Consider the following 20,665-nt stretch of genomic DNA (forward strand, 5'->3'; position numbering starts at 1 on the left):
CTCAGTAACTTTCAGTTTTATTTAATTACATAGTTTGTACCTTAAGAACCTGCTACAACCTTGTTTTGCCCTTTTTACACTCATTTATTGCACCAAATGTGGATATTTGATTAAAAAAATAGAGAGATTAGCGGATGGCCCACCACAAAACAATCGCAGCTTTTCTTGTTTATATTTTGTCCTCTGAGTATAAGTCACAGTTTTTATCATCTCAGGAAGCTCTGTGGGTTAACACCTTGCCAAAATGATCAGGACCTTTGTTCTTGTTGACATTCACACAAATTAATACACCCTGAATTTTGTGAGCTTTTTGTCAAGCAGCCCAGACGTATGAAAATAACAGAGCCCACACAGAAAATCATAACGTCAAAACTTGAACACTTAGTTACCTTCAACAAATAGAAAAACAAAAGTCCACAAAGCATGAAAAATATTATTTCTCTCCCTGTCATCTGCATTGTGCTCTACGTGCTTTATCAATGTATAAACCAGGATGAATTATGCATGCAGAGTTACCAACAAACCCAGTCAAGCACATAATTAAAACAAAAAGAATTACCTCAGCATTTTTTTTTAACTCTGGAAACAACAATAAACTGTCCTAAAAATACAATGCAAAACATAATTGGATAGGATATGACAAATCCTCCCACCTCCATCCCTCTGATCACAGAAACCTGAAATATACATTTTACATTGTATATTCTCACATTTACTCCAGCTGATTTCATGGAGTTTATTAAATGTGTTAGAATAAAGGGAATTAGAAGACAGCAAGGCTCGTTAAGACTATAGTAAGTGATCCCAGATAATTAAGCTTAATAAATATTTATAGCACAGGGTTGTGAGAGAGGCACCTTTTGTACTTTATGATGGATGTGAAAACTGACAATTAGCAGCAGCTACTTAATGGTCATCTGGTGACTTAATGCAGCTGGGAGGCAAATTAGATGGGATGAATTTAAGAAGAGAATTCTTAGTATTTATGTCTAAATACTAAATGGGCTAATCAGAGATAGAAAATCACATTTTTTACATATTCGTTCTGTAATTATACTGATTAAATGAGTGGAAGCATAATAAAAGCTAAATAAGCTCTTCCAGATTGTTAAGGACACAAATGTGTCATCATGTTAAATGTTATTTTCATCTATCCAGCAGGTGTTAAAATCTAATCAGTTTGGATATTGTCACATGTAAACTCTTTTTGGGACGATCTGCCTCTAAAGTTGCATTTATGCCACATCTGCTAGCGTTTTTTTAAGGGAATAGTTTGACCAAAGAGAAGAAAAAATTCTACTCTTTTGTCTGCAAAAAAACAAAAGAGTAAAGAAACAGCTTGTCTGTTATAATCATAAGTACGTTGTTTAAAACAAGCCTACCGCAGTCAGGGTGTCATGTCTGTAAATATCTCTGACAAACACAACCCACAGTGACATGTTGAACAGACCCTTCTACACGTTGATGTTATCGCTGGGCTAATTTCTTGGTCGTGCAGTTGAACTTATTAGCCCTTGTGTGTTGCTTCTTAAGCCTTCATTTTACAAGACCCTGTTCTCTGAGAACATGAAGCAGAGGAGAAAATCTACACATGGGGGGATTCTTTCTGAGTAGTAATGAATTGACTGGGGCCTGTTTTCCCAGAAGCTCTTCAGCAAATAGATCAACTTAACACCAGAGTGAGCTAATGCATGAAGATGATGATGCCACAGAGATGCTGCTGATAATTGGGCCACGAAAAGCCACACACTTAAAAATAAATTAATAAAAAATACAAGAGAGAAAAAGAGAGGGAGATTCTTCCGTCACAAAAAGAAACAAAACAAAACCCTAACCATTTTATTATTTCAAAATATCTATTCTGCTTAAATTTTAGAAATAAGTTCAATAACTTTGAAAAACATTTTATATAACATTGAGCTGTTTTTTTTCTTGACTAAATTTAATAAAAAAGATATTGTATTTACTATTTTTTTTAAATGAGCATCTTCTAAGACCTGTATATAAAGGAGCAGCACTGGTCAGATCATGTATGGCTGATTTTGTACAAAGCTGCAAGAGCCAATCCAAGCTAAATATTTGTCAAATTACTGATCCTTTCTAAATAATGTTATTTTAATGTTCTCTGCTATTGATTATATATATTAAAAGTTGATCAATTTTCACTATTTCCAGAACCTTCAGTGACTTCCATGAATTGAAGAAAAAAGATGAGTCTAAATTCTGCCTTCAGTTATAACTTGGACATTTTTGTAAAGAAAGAAAGAAAGAAAGAAAGAAAGATCATATCAGACTTAATTTACATCTGGATTGTCCATTTGTATATTTGCATTTGTTTTCTCAGGGTGCAGTGGGTTTAATGCAAATGAAAGCCAAAAGAAATTGCATAAATAGCTTTTATTGTAAAGCTGGAAGCTTTAGATCAAAATTTAACTTACAAAACAAAAACAGAGCATCAAACATCCCATATGTTTGAATGGCAATTTGGTCAATTTTAAAATCATGTTGTATATTCTGAAAACTATTCCAAATTTTAGTTCAAACTGTGCTTTTAATCCTCACCTAAATGGAGCAATTCTCTCCAAGATCCTGAAATAGGTGAATTTTATCTCCTGTGACCAATACTAAATTATATCAAACACACACACACACACACACACACACACACACACACACACACACACACACACACACACACACACACACACACATATACGTATATGTGGAAATGAAAAAAATATAAATGGAACAAGTTTAAAGGTGTTTTTTTTTTTGTTTGTTTTGTTTGTTTTTGTTATCGGGCAGTCATTTCAGCTTTTCAGATGTCAGTGCATTTTGCTTCAGAAAATGAGGCAATCACAATCTACACTGCAGCTTGAATGTGAGAAGCAGGCAGTAATACAGCTATTTGAACACTGGGCAGACCTTAAATTGCTCCCTCTTCCGAATACAGACGGGAGCTCTAAGAACAAAGTGCTCTCAATAACTCTGCACTACTCACTCTCTTTCACACATACGCACACACACGCGTATATATATATATATATATATATATATATATATATACACGTGTGTGTGTTTGTGTGTGTGAGCTCTGTCTGCATAATTCTTCCTTTTATGTACCACACACTAAAAAAGCTCATAAAAAGTTGTAAACATTATGATAAAACCACCACACACGTCACACACAAAGTGACAAGTTTATGTACACTGTTACCATATTTCATCACATGTGTGACCTCTACAATGTGAAGTCCTTCTTCTTAGTCTAAACAATGTCTTCAGCGTTTTTTGTATCCAGGACTGTTTAAGTTTTACAGCTTTTGACTTTCCATCAGCACAATTGCATGAACTGGCCCAGGATCAGCAATCTCACTAAACACGATGGACTCTTACACCATGGTGAGACCGACCCTGTCAGGTGTCATGGGTCCAGTCTTTACAGAAATCCACAAGTCCTCATTGTTGGATGAATTCTTTTTCTTCTTTATTTCTGACCTTGAGGTTGCTGTTGCATCTCCACAGCAGCAGCAACAGCAGCTGTTGGCATGGCGACAGCAGCAGCAGTGGCAGCACACCACCACAGCAGTGAGGAAGACCAGCAGGGGAAGAGCTAGCAGGACAACCAGGCAGATTGTGTTGTAGACCCCTTGGTTGTGTTTTTCTGCAGCAAAGCTCCAAAGCTGGTTGAAAAAATCCCGAATACTGTCTATTTTATCATCCATTGCTTTAGGTTGAAGAGCTGTAACACTTTCAGGTCAGTCTAATAAATAATATAACAAGGTTAAAGGGATGTGGGTGAGTCTTTGTATGTAATCTTGCTCATGTATAAAGATCTATGATATCACATTTAACTTTCAGTGTTTAACGACACACCTATCAATCCATCAGCTGTCAGATTAGTTATTTTTGGTGACTTGACATTGAACTTTTACATGCTCCATATATTCATGATGATCCCAGCTGAAAAAGCTGCCCTGAGGCACAGCACTTTTTGATGTATGTGCTCGGGCTCATGTTGTTTGTATTAAATGGAGACACTGGAGGCTAACTTCACGGATGGCTGCTTTAAAAGGTTCCTTTTTGACTAAAAGACCAGAAGCTCACTTGCTTGTGGAAGTGTTTTCTTTGAAATCTTGACTTGATCCAAGTTTGCGTCCCATGACTTGCTTTCTCAAGTCTGATCTTGTCCTCCTATCCCTCTGGCTTCCTGTTTGGTTTTTATCAAGCTGTTGATTGGATGTGTCTGTAAAACAAGCAAAAAGACAAAAATCAACATAGAAATTTGGTTTCAGGCAGGCAACTTGTCTCCTTCCTTTTTTGCCTTTCCAAGTCTCCATCATATGTCTGTCTTTAACATCCCCTGCTCTTCCCCCTCTTGTCAGTTTAGGATTTTTTTTCCCAGCTTTCCTCTCATTAATTTTGCAGAGGAGACATTTGTGATTCAGGACAGACCCTTGTAAGAGTCCCGCTGAGGAAGACAGAGGCAAAAAAGAAAGAATAATAAGGAAAAAGAGGGGAAAAAGAAGGGAGAGGGAAGGCGACAGAGGCAACTAATCTTTGTAAGAGTCCTGCTGGGACAGAAATTGTGATACAGTGCGAGAAAAAAAAAGATGAGGTTGACAAAGGTGACACCTGCTGAGGGAGATTCATCTGAATATACTCTAATGGTTTTTATTGAAGGAGAAAGATGGAATGTTCAGAAAAGTCTCTTTGGCCTCAGATTAAACCCTCATATTAAACTTCTTTCCTAGAGGAGCTTTCCCACTGGTAAAATGCAAAAGAATCATTGGTGAGAATAAAAAAAAAAAAAAAAAAAAAAAAAAAAAAACGCACATCAAAAGTACACACTGTTTTATTAAGTCTGAAGCCTTAAGGCAACATTTTTGTTTAAATGGTGTATCTTTTAAATAATTTCAAACAGTAGTTGGCTCAAGTGTCCTTTTAAGAGGCTCTGCAGCTTTCAGCTACAGACACTCTTTGTATTCTAGCTGCAGGAAGAAGAAAAGATTTTCATCTCGCATTTGCTTGCTTCTTATAGAGAGAGAGAGAGAGAGAGAGAGAAGGGAAGATGCACCTGCAAGCAGAGAGCAAATAGATTTGGCATGGCTGTCATCGTGCGATGTGTCTCATGTGTGAAATTAGTTTACCCGCAGAGAGCTCGCTAACTTCCCTCCTGCTCATTTGCTCTACAGGAAGCTACACACTTGAAGCAAAGCGGTGCCTGAACTGTCAAGATGAGAATTACGAAAGAGAAATCTCATCATTGTACACAAAGCAAACTGGAAATAACCTATTGCTTTTTTTTCATATACTTATCTAAATATTTCTATTCTGTTTTTTTTCCTTCTAGTTAAAATAATATGACTTACGCATCGTTGCTTTTTATGCGCACATTTACAATTTCCTCATGAAACTTGATTTATGTGAAGGAAACAGAAAAAACAAACTTAAAGAGCATACCTGACTGAAGTGAAAATGATGCTGCGCCAATAAAATGGAATTGAAAACAGTCTTAGTGACTTATACATGAATCATGAGGCTCATGTGTCACTCAGTGTTTCACTGAGAAGCAAAATAACTGCAGATGAAAACATCACACACGCATAGACTCAAGTTTTGGAGAATTAATCAAATATTATATATACGGTTTTTGAGGTATAAGTGGCTATTATTTGAGCTTACTATGTGACATTTCTTTATAGTTCCCCTCATTTATTGGAAAGTTTTAGAAACCTGTAACATGAAGATTTAATATTTTGCATGACAAGCTTTCATAGTGCATCATGACTTCCGATAGTTTAGAAATAGTAGCACTAGTCAGAGTCACATTTTAGACTTTTTAGGGTTGTTATTAATATCACCAATATTTTTTGGCATTTTAAATGTTTTATGCGATTCTACTTTAATAAATATTCAAATTCCTATCCATATTAAAGAGAAACATGTTCATAAATCAAATTTTGGTATTTTAATATCTTTTTTTCCCCATTTATCTTCTCTCAACCACTCAGATTTATTTGCTGTCCCTATATATAAAATTAAATAGAAAATACTCCAATCCTCTCCAGCATTGACATTAACAAGCAGCTCACCCATGAATTATTTACCATCGATAATCATATGATGCCATTTAGAATAATGTAAGTCAGAGGAACCAGCAGATCTATTTTAATCCTAAATCTACTTTTTACTTAAACAAGCTCTATTATTCATGCTGAAATTCACATGACATTGCATGTACTTTTACTGGGGAAAAGATCTGAAAGCTTTTTCTAGCACTGTGTGGGATTCTCCACCAAGTCTACCAACATAATGTGGGTGATGGAAAGAGACATCACACTAAATTTGGACTGAAACCCAATTATAATCTCTGTGGTTTCACCACTTCATCATTCTTGATTCCTGACTGCCAGAACATGCATTTGTGATGAGCATTGTTGAGCTGCAACACCTTTGTGTACTCTGTGATCTTCCTCACTTTATGAAAACACAGTCAACATGACAAGCTGGAATCACTGAATAATAAGGCTGCAGGAGAGCTGCACAGAGATCTGATACACAGTAGCTATTCAACAGAAATCAACAACAATAAATCAGTAGAAAAGTCAAGAAATGGCATGTAAAAGTCACTGAATGACTGATCTGGAACAATGAGATCACTGTATGTTATCTTATATGTGGGTGTTTGTACTAACAGATAAAGAAGAATAAGGCTCTTGGAGAATTGATGTGATCTTAAGTTGGTTTCTCGGTAAGAGTATGGGAGTATTTCTCAGCAGGCTTACTGTAAGTGTAACTGAGGGTGTTTACACTGGTAATGACACGATGAGGTTAGTTTCTGATGTAATAATGGTGCAGAGTCACCCATTTTATGAAGTGAAGACAGGCAATATTTACTAAATACTTTCAGGACATTTGAAATAAGACTCTTTTTCTTTAAAAATACCTCTTCCTCAGATGATCTCACCGAGATGCCATTCTACAACTCTCAGTGGCCTCTTCACTTTCTCATGACATCGTGCTCTCCTTGAGACATTCATATACAGGAAAAGTCCATTTCTGGGGCACACAAAGCCAGGAAAGGGCTGAGAAGATTGTTTTGATTGCACTCAGTTGGCCCCTGCTGCTTTTTACAGAACATGAATGACCTAAAAGATGAAGTTATGACAGAAGGCAAGGCAGGAATCTTTAATGACTTGCCCCAAGCACACGGTCAGAGCAGAAACTTCATCGGCCACTGCCAATGAACACGCAAAGCTTGGACGTGTTCAGTTTGACTCAAGTCAAACACCAACAAGCAGTTTCATTTGTTTGTGGCAGAAAATATGAACAATTTGGGATCACAAAGTGCAGCTGTTCTGCTTTGGTAGTCACTGATATTCTGGAGTACAGCTCTCCACAGCAAGCTGGAGCAAATGTACAATCACATTACAGCTCAGACTTTTGTCAACTCAATCCTGACTGAGTGAAATGAATTTACAGTGTCAGTAAATCAATGGAGTATTCTAAGGTGGCGCTGCTAATAAATATAAACATTTCAACCATCAACCGGATTGATGATTTGTTTAAAAAGTCACAACATTGTGTGAGTGATATTCTAGAGAACTTACAGGGAGGAAGTCAGCTTATTTTGGCAACTTCTCAAACATCCTGTCAAATATGACCACAGTCAAAACACCTTTACTGAAAAAAAAAAAAAAATCTAATACAGAAGCATCAGTTTTACCCTTAAATCACACAACTGAAAGCCTCACGAGCTTTTAGAAAGCACTTAGAATGATTTCAGAGTATTTAAAGTCACTCTGGATCTCTGAAAGCAGCACCTTACCCCACAGGCGCTCATGTAGCAGCAGGTCAGTTCCTCCTCCCGTCTGATCCAGTCAGCTGCTCTGACTTCTGTTCTTTCTGTTTTGGTAACTGGCTTGTGCTCTGTCCTGGTCCCCTTCACCCAGACATCTTGACAAATCTTCACTTTCTGTTCCTGTTTGCTTCTCTACCCATTTTCCCTTCCCCCTCCTCCTCCTCCTTTGTGTGTGTGTGTATTTTGGTCACGTCACTGTACCCTGCCCACTTTGTGTAAGAATGGGCCCTCTGTCTGTGCTTATGTTTCCTGCATGGTGTATTGGATTCTTGTGGCTGCCTTACTTTTCAGCACAACTACTGAATGATGTCAGACATGGTATAAACTGAGCAATAAAACGGGATATGAAAGAACAGAAAAACTTTTATTAAATGTGCTCCCCACAGACAGGCTCCCACGCTTGTGCATGCACTGATCTGAAACGTTTGCAACACCAGCAGATGTTGCAGGCAAGGTGGAGGCATGCTTGCATAATAGTACAAAACAATACTCCACCCATCCCAGAGGCCCAAAATAAGAATAAAAAAGGGGAAATGAAAACTGGACATGCACTGTGGATACCACCAAATGGTAGAGTCAGATGCAAGCAAGAAATGGAAGTGTGAGGTCAAGTCAGGAACACACAATTGCCAACACCCACACTTTGCCCTGTGGCTTTGTGGTCAATGTGCTCTCAGTTCATTCAAGCAAAAGAGGATTTTTATTCAAGTAAGAAAAAAAGAAAAAGAAAAGAGTATTCTGTTCATGGGAAACCATGAGTTAAAGTGCACTGACATGTGTACGATAAACATATTCACTTACTGTATGATACAAGGCTGAATGAACTAGCAAAATGTAGAATGTGAGTCTGTGAATTCCTTTTTAAAATGTCTCATTCAGGCTGAACAGTTTTATTAACGGCATATCTTCTAGTTTTAAAAGAAACCCTGCATCTGAAACCTGATCTGAACACTGCTGCTTTTACATAACGATTGACTGCAGTTGTATTCTTGAACCATTTTATCTCAAAAGTCACACTTCCTGGCCATCTGACATCTGAGCATGCAGCATGCTCGTCTGTGCCCACAGGGCAGGGTTACATGAAAATTGATGAGACAAGCCTCACCGCATCTTTCAGGTGTGTCTGAGCCGTCTTATACAAATAGCAACCAGGCGTTCACGGACTCTAACACACTCACACATACACTGCCAGCTCAGACTGACTGGCAGGGTGTGTACTGCCACACACTGAAGCTTTACCCAGCTGCTGCAAAAACACAAGAGTGCCACCCCAGGCAAGTGTTGATTAATGACCTCAGTGTAACTGCACTTCTCTTGATGGAGTAGTAGATTTGAGTAGTTTATATGAAAATGATTTCACTTTCTATTTCATTTTCTGCTTGTGATTGCTACTTCTAAAACCTGTATATACAACATTTTAAGCACAGACACACGTTTTTTGAATATCATTGATTTTATGCTCCACTCATTTGCTTCTCAACCACAAGGCAAAGTATATACATACTTTTTTTTTTACACAATAAGCACTCTATTATACCTTCATACCTTCCACGAATACCTCAAGTTCATCTTACACTGCACTGACCCTCATATAGGTCCCATTTCCTCAGTGGAAACCTTACTCTCTTTATACTGCATTGACCCTCTGCTATGATGGGTGTAGCTGCCATCTGGTTTTCCACTGTGGAACTTACCCACGAGGGAAAGCTTAAACAATACATCCCTTTCTCCTGCTCAGGTCTGTGGCTGAACAAATTGCAGGAAAGACCACTGAGCTCATGTTGGATCACTGGTCAGACAATCATGATAGCAAAAAAGTGGATGTGACATTACCAGCAGTGTTAAGTAAAGCCTCTTGGAATTACTGGACTGTGTAAAAGAGCATTACCAATCACAGCGACCTTCTGGCTCTGCCTACACACTGTACAGTGAAACAGGAGGGATATGAAGCTAACGCCATGCTCTCTGTGAGTTGTTGAATGTGAGCGCTAATGAAAAGTGACTAAAGTGTTGCTGTAGTGGAATCTGACAAGTGTCCAGGAATAGCCCGCTAATAAAACAAGTCTCCCCCCTCAGAGGCAGACCTGAGCTGTGACTCAGTCCTGTAAAATGTTTGGGCACAGTCAGTAAGACAGGGAAAGGCATGACTAGTCTATATAAGGACTTGCCTCTTGTTCTACAGAAAAAGCACCACTGAAGAGTTATTGGTTGGCATGTAAACTTAAGGCTTGTACAGGGTACTTAATGGCACGTAAAATTAGCCTGCTATTTTAACATTTAATTACATAATAATCTCAATGTAGTTCTCATATGACACAAGCGGCTGTCTTGGATTTTTCTTAAAGCAAATATCTTGGCTTATGAGCTGGAGGTGTTTGTCTTATTCTCCTGCATAAATAAATAAAGGGAGATGTTGTACATTTGCTGTAGAGGAAGCTTTGTGTCTTTCCCATAGTGTTTAATTTTAATCAAGAGGGAGTTTTGTAAGTTCCTCTTTCCTCGTACGGGATTTTCCAAAAGCGGAAGAAGCTAAAATGAAACGCTGAGGGAATAAAAACGTACTCATGTACTCTAAGCTAACATTTGTAGTTGCTATGGAAATATGTCTTAGTTGGTTTACATAAACTTACAATTAAGTCATAAAAAATTAAGATGGACAGCTGGCTGGACGGACGGACGGACGGAGAGACGGACGAACAGATAGATAGATAGATAGATAGATAGATAGATAGATAGATAGATAGATAGATAGATAGATAGATAGATAGATAGATAGATAGTTAGATAGATATGAAAGGTAACTTCATCATTTGTTTGCATTTACTTCATAAATGTAATTTTTCTCTTCTTATTACCACCAATCCCTCCACAAAGTAATCACCAGTAATCAATAAGACCAGCTAGTAAACATTAGTTTATGGGATTATAGAGAACGAGTTGACTAGACACATGTACGTCGAAGACGTTCTTTTTTCTGGTGTTGACAGCCATGTGCTTGTGTTTCAGTTTATTACAGTAACATTCAGCCTTGAGGAAGAAATTTCTCATCCCAGACCTTGTGATGCTTCAACTTGCATATGACGGCCTTCATTATGTTGCAGTTTGTGTGCATTTTTTCTCTTAAACATTGAGCATTCTGTATAATCTGTATTCACTTCTGATAGTTAATTACAAATAAAAAAAAAACAAAAAAAAAAAAAAACGGTTCATTCTCATGCCATCACAATGTGACTTCCATTAGCTTTGCTCTGATTTAAGCAAATGCACTCTCAGAAAGCAAATGTGCTCTTATATTTTAAAGAAAACTTAAATAAATCAAATTAAAAGACACACAGTGCTTCCACTGTGAATTCTGAAAATACAAACCCCATAAAACCTCTTGTGTATATGAAGCCGTTTTTCCTCTAGGTGATGTGATGAAGTGCAGAACAAAGTCTTTACTGAGCTCGTCTCTCAGGTCACAGTAGCCCTGAGATACACTTTCACATGTTTGTGCTCTCATCTCTGAAGGGCTCAAGGGGGGGTTAGTTCAGCTGATGCTGGTGCAACAACAAAAAAATCAAATTCTGGAAGAAAGAAGGAAAAATTAGAGGACATACTCTGAATCCAGACAGTAAATGAGTTCAGGCTGCAGCTAGATGCATTGATGAAGAGCTTCTCATGTGAACAACTGCATCCATGTGACCTTTTTTATACAGTGTATTTCAGTCTAAGCTATCATATTTTATATCTTTACCAAGTAATTTATCTTTTTAACCCTATAAATAATTAATATTATTGCTCAAATCCAATATTGAAGTGACAAAGTGTCATTGAAGGGGGATGTTTTTATGTGTCAACACAACTAGCATAATGGCATCCACTCACACCCGAACAGTGATTTTATTTTTCAAACTTATCCAAATAATTTTAATTTACATCCTCACCAAGTGACAAAAGTGTTTTATTCAAATGTTGTCATGCGACTGACTGAAGGCAGTCCATAAAGCATTTATCTTTCTGGATGTTGTGCTTGTATTGTCTGGTAGAAAACATTGTGCATAGTCATGCCATCCAGCCCTCCGTGAGGCTTTGTGGACTATCTAAGGAAACACTTGAAAATGAGGTTTGCTCTGATATGAAAATGCTCATACAAGTCACATTTCCTCCCGTCACTTCCAGCCATCATAGTTACCAGGACTCCCCTGTAGGAAGTATGAGCAAAAAAATATTCTTTATTTAATCTGGAGGACTGAAGCTTTTCTGCTGCAGCTACAAGCTGAGGTGGTCAGGTCTCTTTCCAGATGACTACAAAACATAATAAACGGGAAGGACATTGGGATTGAGGGACTTGTAGCGCTTTAAAGACATAAGAATTTAAGATGTGGGAAACCTAGAATAGATTCAAGAATGTTTTGGAGGTAAATAAACATGCAATCATGATCAGGAAATTTTAAAACGGTGATCTTTATTATAGTGTATAATATAATTTACAACTGTAACAATAAAGCCAGTATATTAATCTGACTAACTCAATGAGCCTGTTTACATGATCATGTGTGATGTGTGTTAATCTAATTTCTCATATAAAGGTAACTAACGTTATTTGAAAAAGCATGTCACATTGCTTTATGCATCCCAGTACATAACAGTTGTGTACTGGGATGCCAGTTGAGGTATTGGGAGAGAAGATGATTATGGCTAAACTTTCATCCATGTTGAAGGACAGTCCCCCTCCCCCCTGCCCTGCAGAGCTCCTTTAGCAACAGACTGCTACACCCAAAGTGGGAAAGAGCAAGTCCTTTATTCCTGCAGGACTTAGACTGGAAACCAGCTCTGCTCCCAATAGGCCATAAACACACTCAATAAAAGCCTTATTAATGTACATACTTACAAACAAACTTTGTTTTCTCAAGATAACAAGATAGATTATCCCGTTATCACAAGAAAACTGTGTTAAAAAATAAAAACATGCAAGCACGATGGCTCTCGGCTTCCGTATGTAAGTGTGGGGCATTACTGGTTAGTTATTATTATATTAATTAAATTTAATTACTATAAACATCACATTACATTAACACTGCACAGGTTACAGAAGTGTTTGAATGTGTAGAAAACAGGTGTTTACACATTTTCAGTTGTGATACAGCAATTAGAGCAAACACTATCATACACACAAACTTCTCGAAACACAGCTTAAATGGAGCATGATGCTCAACCAGCATACCAGTTATTATCTCACATTCAGCTCCACTCAGGTTCTAAACAGACAAGTCCTCATGTCTCCATTTTTCAGTGGTTTATGTGAAGCTCTGTCTATTCATGGTCTGAGCTTCTAAGCATCAGTAAATATCTGATGAAAATCAGGCCAATTAATCCAAAGTGTTTAGAACTCAATCACCACAGAGTTTGACTGGGTTATCTGGGTTGGAACCCCCACTTATTCAGATGCCTGCCAGGGTCTGTTAACTTTCTGGGTTCAGTGAAATGTAAAAAGACTTTGGGAGCGAATGGGAGACTGAGAATGGCTCACAACGCTGCTTTTCATCAACTTCATGCCATGGTCAGGTCTGTTATCAATTCTGTAAAAAGATGTGAAGAAGTTATTGGATGGATGGATGGAATGAGAGGAAGGAGGGAAAGTAGAAAGACATATATGATTGTTTACAAAAAGACATGTCTCATTGTCTTTTAACCATGCAGTGTAAAACATTGATTTTGTTCAACCATGCAGTTGCATAAGAAAACATAGAACGTTCTGGTAATAGTGCTGTAATTTTGATCTCTTCGGAGGGCACAAATGAGTGATGTTACTCCATTCATGCATCTTAAAATATTTCTTTTTACTTATCACTTAGCTTGTTATATTAATCCATAATTTAAAGACTGTTAAGAATGCAATCTTGGCTAAGGTAATGAAGTAGCATCATAACCAGGGTTCACCTACTCCGGTCCTGGAGGGCCGGTATCCTGCATGTACTAATTCAAATGATTGTATCATGGACAGATTTGTGCAAAACCTGACAACAAACTGTTGGAGATCCATTTAATTTGAATTAGGTGTTTCAGTAAGGAAACATCCAATACCTGCAGGACACCGGCTCTCGAGGACCGGAGCTAGTGATACCTGATCTAAACAAACCAATCCATGATGTTCAACGTATGAACCATTTGTGAGAGCAGCCTGTAGCTTTGCATTAGTTAGCCTAAAAAAGGCTAACAAAACTACAGCGTTTTATCAAAAGAATATCACAAATGAAAAATGAGAAAGGTTGTATTTCTGCACAGACCCTAAATTCTGACTATGCTTAAACTGTAGAATTAGCCTCTTAACTCATATTTAAGTCCATTTGTAATTTTAATAGCCATATGCTAAACATGTACCGCACAGCTTCAGAGAATGGGATTGAAGGACATAAACAGACTGGTACTCTGAACTGAGTCCCTGGTTCTGATACCACTCTGAGGTCTGCTCAGATGTGGGTACCGTGCAAACTGCAACATGTTTTTAGACTAAGTAGATTCACATTGCATCAGTGTAAAAAGTGCAAAGACAGCTCAAAAGATGTTTTGCTCTGTATTATTGTGTGAATTATTAAGGCAATGTTCACTGATATAAAATTCCCTGTTGACTTTTTGGACTATTTAACACAGTTAACTAAAGATAGCACATTCAAATGTGTGCTTATTTATTAGTTTTTAATAGCTTAGACATTTACTTTGTCAACAGACCTAATAAAATTAATTTTAATGTGCTTGTCCTTTTCCCATGCTGTACCTTTGTACTTTACCAATTACACATTTATTTACAGGCATTTAAATACAAAATAAATACAGTAAAAAAAAAGAAAAAAGGAAAACATAAAATTAAATATGAAATAAATTGATAATGAATAAATAATAAATTATATACATATACACTTTTTCTATGAACTGATAAATAAATCAACTAAAATAATTACGTAGAGAAATAAAATTTAAAAAGGTCTAATTTGCAGCAAGTACCACAAGGAATTAAAGTTTCATTGAATTCACCTTGGGTAGTTCTTACACAATCTTGCAAATAAATAATAATAATAATAATAATAATAATTATCATTATATATATATATATATAATCCAGCTGTGCTTGTGGAGCTTTTATTTCATAAAAACTGAAGAGATCAGATACTTTCTGACTTTTGCTGGACTACTAATGCAGTGTTGTTAATTTAATTGTGTCTGACTCTAATTTATTCCCCAAGTTTTAACAAGCTCATTATTTACAAAGCTGTTTTTGCTGACCAGACACCTGAATACATAATTAATAGATAATTAGACAATGACATAATTGAACAATAAGTTTGGATTGCTGTATTTGTGATAATTTTATGGTAAAAAATGATGGGTGCACATAACAATGATTCACATATATATCAAAATGTGTGCATAATATTTACAGCTTCAGGGAAATATGATCCAAATTGATGGATTATGAATATTCACATGAATAATCTCCAGTTAGTGCATTTAATTAAAAAATGTTTACCTGTTACAGTCTGTATTAATTAACAGTTGAGGAGATGAAAGAAACATTTGCTTTTACATTATTACTGCAGATACATGCACAATGCAGAATAAAGTAAGAAAATAGGCTTTTCTACATTTTCCATTTCTATATATTTGAGGGTTTTCTTATTTTTGCTAAGATAACTAAATTGTGTTCAGAAAGGTTTGAAGACGGTTTAACAAGACTAAGAAACTTTCTTGTTCCTGTAATGCAGAAATACAATTAGAATCGACCAGCTGGATACTTCAGTGTTGCTTGGGCAGTTAGAAAAAAAAACAAAAACAAAACAAACAAACAAACAAACAAAAAAAAAAAACAGAAAGGTGTTTTTCTGTTATTTTTCTTCTCATTAGCAGGACAATGCGAGTCATGATTCGGCTCAGACTAACAGTGTGCTTTTATGCTTCTATATGACTTGACCTTATAAACGACAAAAGCAAACACAGGCATCAAATCTGACTATTTCAATATTTTATTAATATGTAGAAAATGTATTAAAAAAGGAACTATATAGTACATGTTTAAGTCAAACTAGCGCTAAATTTGACAGTAATTTCCAAGGTTACCCAACAATAGACCCTTAGTTTCTGCTTGTAAGAGCTTTTCAAACAGTCAAGATCACATTTTATCAACATGTACATTTCCATGCCGGCAGGATTTCAGATCACTGCAGATACAGATTCTCAGTAAATCAAAGAGTGAAATTAATTCCACAAAATAAAAAATAAACAAATGCTGTTCTCGATACAGTACTTTGAGGGGCTGCAGTCAGAGAAACTGGAAAATAAAAAGCAGTTCAACAAATAAGGACATGTTTCAAGTCCTGTAAGAAGCTCGGCACAAACAGGGAAACTGTGAAAGTTTTCTGTTCACTGCGGCTACGTCTTACTTTAAATAATAGTAGAAATACTCATTTCAACAATTCATTAAATGGCTAAACATTTTACATGATGAAAAACACATTACAAACTAAATACAGCCAAATCTGTTCCCTCCATCCCTGTTTTGTCCAAAACAGCAAACCTCTACGTCTCATATTAAAATGAAAAACATCACATTATGCATAATATCAAGAACATATTTGAGGCTCTCTTTTCTCTGTAATTTGAGGTATGTCTCAAGACAAGACTGAAAAATTTGCACAATTTTAGAAAACTCCTTAAAAAAAGAGAATATTACTAAGTTTCTTTAATTATATATGCAGTGAATAATAACAGTTGACCCATGCAAGGGAGCATTTCAAACCAATGAAAATGAATGATGGTTAAATTAAAGGAGTTTTATTCCTTTTCTTTTTAAATTATAAAAACTAAATGTAAATATAACAAAAGCTCTCTTCTCAAAAGATTTAAGAGCACCTTGTAGTTTGCAATGAAAGATATCCTCACAATAAATATGACATTCTGTTCCTTTTCTGCAGCGTTTCCTCACCTTTGTTACTTTGTACAAAAACCCACCAAGGGGGAAAAAGTCATCTAAGTAGTTCATGAAATAAGTACATAGAGAATTATCTAGTCTACTATAAGTCAATATCAGGAATTTATTGCATGAGAGAGTCTGAAATACTCTGACAGTGAAACATAAATGAGACCAAGAAAGGTTATGTGTTGAAGCTTGAAGCCTGAAAAAATGATTTACATTTTTCTACTTTATGAACCATTTCAAGAGCAACTTTCCACTTTCACCCAGATCAGCAAAGAAACATGACTACAATTAAAACTGAAATCTATGTTCAGGACATTTGCTATTTTACTCCCAGGCTCTTGGTTGCATTCCATGTGAACATGCAGTAGGCCTCATCCATCTTTCAATACAACAGTGGTTAAAATACAGTGGTTAAAACAGAAATGCTCAACAGGGTTCTCTGAATTAGTTCGTATCTAAAGGGGGAACACATCAAAAGACAATTTAAACTTCACATCTATGTGACTATATTATTAGAAGTTTATAGAGGGGGAGGTTTCTAATGTTTTCAAGTCTAAAGAGGAAAAAAAAAAACATTGAGTCATGTAATAGGAGCTGGATGAACTGGCTCACCTCAATGAAAGTTAAGAGTAACCAAATTAATTTTCCAGCTGATCAGAAAGGAAACATGAGCATTGGAACATAATATATTAGAACAAGTGTTGCTTGCAGTGACGGTGACACTGATTTTTGTGGCTTTTCTTTCTTTTTATTGTACCAGATTCAGCTAGTTGTGTGTAGTTTATGTTCAGACTCTGGTAGGAAGATTACAGCAGTTTCCAGAAAACTGCATTTGGCTTACCGGAGCTGAACAATGTGCCACGCTGGGAACAACACGTTTGGTAGGCATGCAGCAGATTACGCCTGCCCCACGAAAAAAGAAAACATTCCAAGCAGTGTTTGCTGATTTGGTTGTTTCACTGAAGAGCTTAAATTGTGAAGCAAGTATTCACTCCACCTACCGTTTGTCCTGCTTTCTTTCTTACATTTTCTGCTGCACATAATTTAGTGATCACACTGCATAAAATGATGGCTGGAGGGTGTGCTAATTATGAAAAGCCTTGAATTGCGGATCTCTACTGATACAGAGAAAAGCTGCTGCAGTGGCTTTTGGTGACAGGGCTGACGTGCATCTTTCCAAACAGCAAGCCCAGTTTTTACCAAGCAGATCTTTGGTTAAATCTTGTGTCTGTCAGCACCATCTCTGCAAGCAATCACAGCACCTACAACACGAATGAAACACTGACTAAATGATTGTAATAGGCTTTGTAATTAAATAAGGGAATATTAAATGTCCATTTACAGAAATTAGAAAAAAAAAAAAAAAATATGAATAGCTTTGCCGTGTTCCCACTCTCAGTGCAAATACTGTCTCAGGGTGGCTACCAATAATAATAAAGTTTAGTTTTGATGACTAACTGGTTCTATGTGTAACTAAAAGAAAGTATATTGTACTCAACAGCAAACAGAAAATAAATAAGAATAAATGCAATGAAGCTGTTGCTGGTGCAGAGCATTGTTGAGGATGATTCTGGATCTACAGCTTTGATTTTTAATGTTAATTTGAACTAATGTCCATTATTTGTCATTACATTTATATGACTTAAGAGTCAAAAATGAAGGCATCAAATTATATCAAATAAATGGACTCTGTCACAACATCAGTTATAAAAATATATATATATTACAGTTAAGGATTTTAAGGGCATATACAGTTTATTTTGAGTTAAAAGTGTTATTTTGTAACGGTTAAAATAGCGCTAGCTCCCACTCTTGAGGGCGTTTCTGAGCACATTTCCTCGCATCCCAGGGAAAGGCAAATCACAGATTAAAGTAAAACAAAAGCATCTTGTTTGCCTTTCCTATTTTTTCTTTTTACAGCAAACAGAACCATTGTCATTCAGAGTGATTAATAAATTACATACAGTGTCTTCTGGGTAGAAGTACAGCAGGGAAAGACAGCTGACGCGGGGCAGGTGCTGAGATCAACAGAGTTTGGACATAGTGTCAGCCTCTCTGCTATTTTACAAATGCATCCATAGCTGGAACAACTTCTGATGATGATCTTGTATCAATATATTATTTTTCAATAAAATAAAATATTAGTAGCTTAGCTTATCTTGCAGCCTCACAAGCTCTGGCAACATTTTATTCCAGCCTGCCTTTACTGTCAGTGAGGCACACAAATAGCAGAAAGTCAACACTAAACATCATCCAAACTCCATTTATCCATGACTCTGGACTGGATGGAGGTGGCTCTTTATACAGGAGCAGACCGCCTCCTCTTGTTGCTGATGCTACGGAAATTGTACGGCCTCATCTTCATCTCAACAAAGGGGATGGAGAACTCATGGCCTTTCCAGTGGTACCAGTTGATACCCTGTAAGAGCAAAGAATGACTTTTAGATGCTCCTCAAATTTACACCCATCTTTGGACAAGCATATGCATTTGAGGAAATACAATAAAGCATGGAACACAGTGAAAGAAGATAGAAATGTTATCATTTTATATGAAATGGATTTATTTTAGTTGAGGTACATACTCCAAATAAAAGGTCAAAATCAAGTTGCAACTAATTACAGCCCCCATCAACACCCTCACATTTGCTGGTGGAGTGGCTGTCCATTTCTGCTACTACATTTTCTCAACTCAAGTAATCAAAAAAAAAAAAAAAAAAAGCCTTTGTGACTCAGTCTGATCTTCATTTCTCACAACACATCACTGGCTTTATTTATTTATTTTCTATCCATTTCAGGATGAAGCTAAGAGAGTGGGGTGCATCACATCCTGGTCAAAAAGCCATCAATATTGCTGCTTCACTAGTATGGAACACCTGTGTTACTTGTGAAAAATCAAAGACACATGTTGTGTTCAAGCTTGGAAATACTTTCCTACCATGCAGATACCCAGTTTTACAATTTGAAGTTAGTGGAAACATCAATAAAAAAATTCACCTTTGACTAATCTGCATCAGCCTCTCTAAACGTTTTATTACTATTAGTTAAGCTGGGTAACAATTTTAGTTCGTGAACTCCTCCTTGAAGCTAATCAGTGTAGTGTGTCTGAGGATAGATGCCGTTAGCAAGCTTCTTGTGATTTAATTGCCTAATTATTAACCTTTTAGATCGTAAAGGTTTTAACCTTTAATTAGTGTTCTGTAATGGTGCATTTTTATGTCAGCTCTAAAAATACCAGAAAACACTTCTAAAATGTCAACCTTTTGAAATGAGGGTATTTAGTTCAAGAGTTAGTTCAGTTGAAATGTTGAGTGGAAAAAACAACTGAAAGCAGTCTGTAGAAAGAGACACCACTGCTGGGTTTAAAATGTATTTTTTTGTAACAACTAAAACGACCTTTAAGGCAAATGAAATAAAGTTAAATAACAAATCAGTAAATTAAATTCAAACACGTAAAAGAAAACCAAAAAAAAAAAAAAAAAAAAAAAATCAGGATCTACTATTTTACAAAGGCAAAAAACACCAAACATCCACACTGCCCCAGAGATGGTTGTTCTAAAATACCAGAAACATCTTGCTCGTAGTCCAGTCGTTTCAACCTTTGCACATGTCACCATGTCATGCATTATGATAGAGCTTGCCTAGCAGCTAGTTTGGCATGTCCTCAAACAAAGCTTGTTAGAATAAGCAGCTGCTGCATAGTCAGCCGTCCTTTCCTTGTTAGAACAGCTTCATCAACATCTGAAGGGATCCAGTGTCGAAAAACACAACAAACGTTGGCACTGAGACTGAACACAAAAAGCTTCATCCAGTGAGCACCCAAGGAACTAAAGACACGGTGGATTAATTTT

The 20,665-nt window shown here is 36.5% G+C and overlaps 2 protein-coding genes across 6 annotated transcripts in view; both read right to left on the reverse strand.

The window, feature by feature from the left end:
- Window positions 1-2,721: 2,721 nt before the first annotated feature.
- LOC121645056 (uncharacterized protein KIAA0040) lies at window positions 2,722-7,993 on the reverse strand. The gene is made up of 2 exons (XM_041993352.1): window positions 7,832-7,993; window positions 2,722-4,246 (listed from the first exon to the last, which is right to left on the reverse strand). The coding sequence occupies exon 2, from the start codon at window positions 3,723-3,725 to the stop codon at window positions 3,393-3,395; it is 333 nt and encodes a 110-aa protein (XP_041849286.1). The 5' UTR covers window positions 3,726-4,246; window positions 7,832-7,993; the 3' UTR covers window positions 2,722-3,392.
- Window positions 7,994-15,848: 7,855 nt separating this feature from the next.
- tnr (tenascin R (restrictin, janusin)) overlaps window positions 15,849-20,665 on the reverse strand; it is a 174,927-nt gene continuing 170,110 nt past the window's right edge. For all 5 annotated transcript variants that reach the window (XM_041993317.1, XM_041993320.1, XM_041993318.1 and 2 more), the window contains one exon: window positions 15,849-19,236. In XM_041993317.1, coding sequence (XP_041849251.1) covers window positions 19,117-19,236 — 120 coding nt within the window. In that variant the 3' untranslated portion in view covers window positions 15,849-19,116. The remainder of the gene's footprint in view (window positions 19,237-20,665) is intronic.

The sequence above is a fragment of the Melanotaenia boesemani genome, chromosome 8, assembly GCF_017639745.1.
Source record: "Melanotaenia boesemani isolate fMelBoe1 chromosome 8, fMelBoe1.pri, whole genome shotgun sequence".
Lineage (NCBI taxonomy): Eukaryota > Metazoa > Chordata > Actinopteri > Atheriniformes > Melanotaeniidae > Melanotaenia > Melanotaenia boesemani.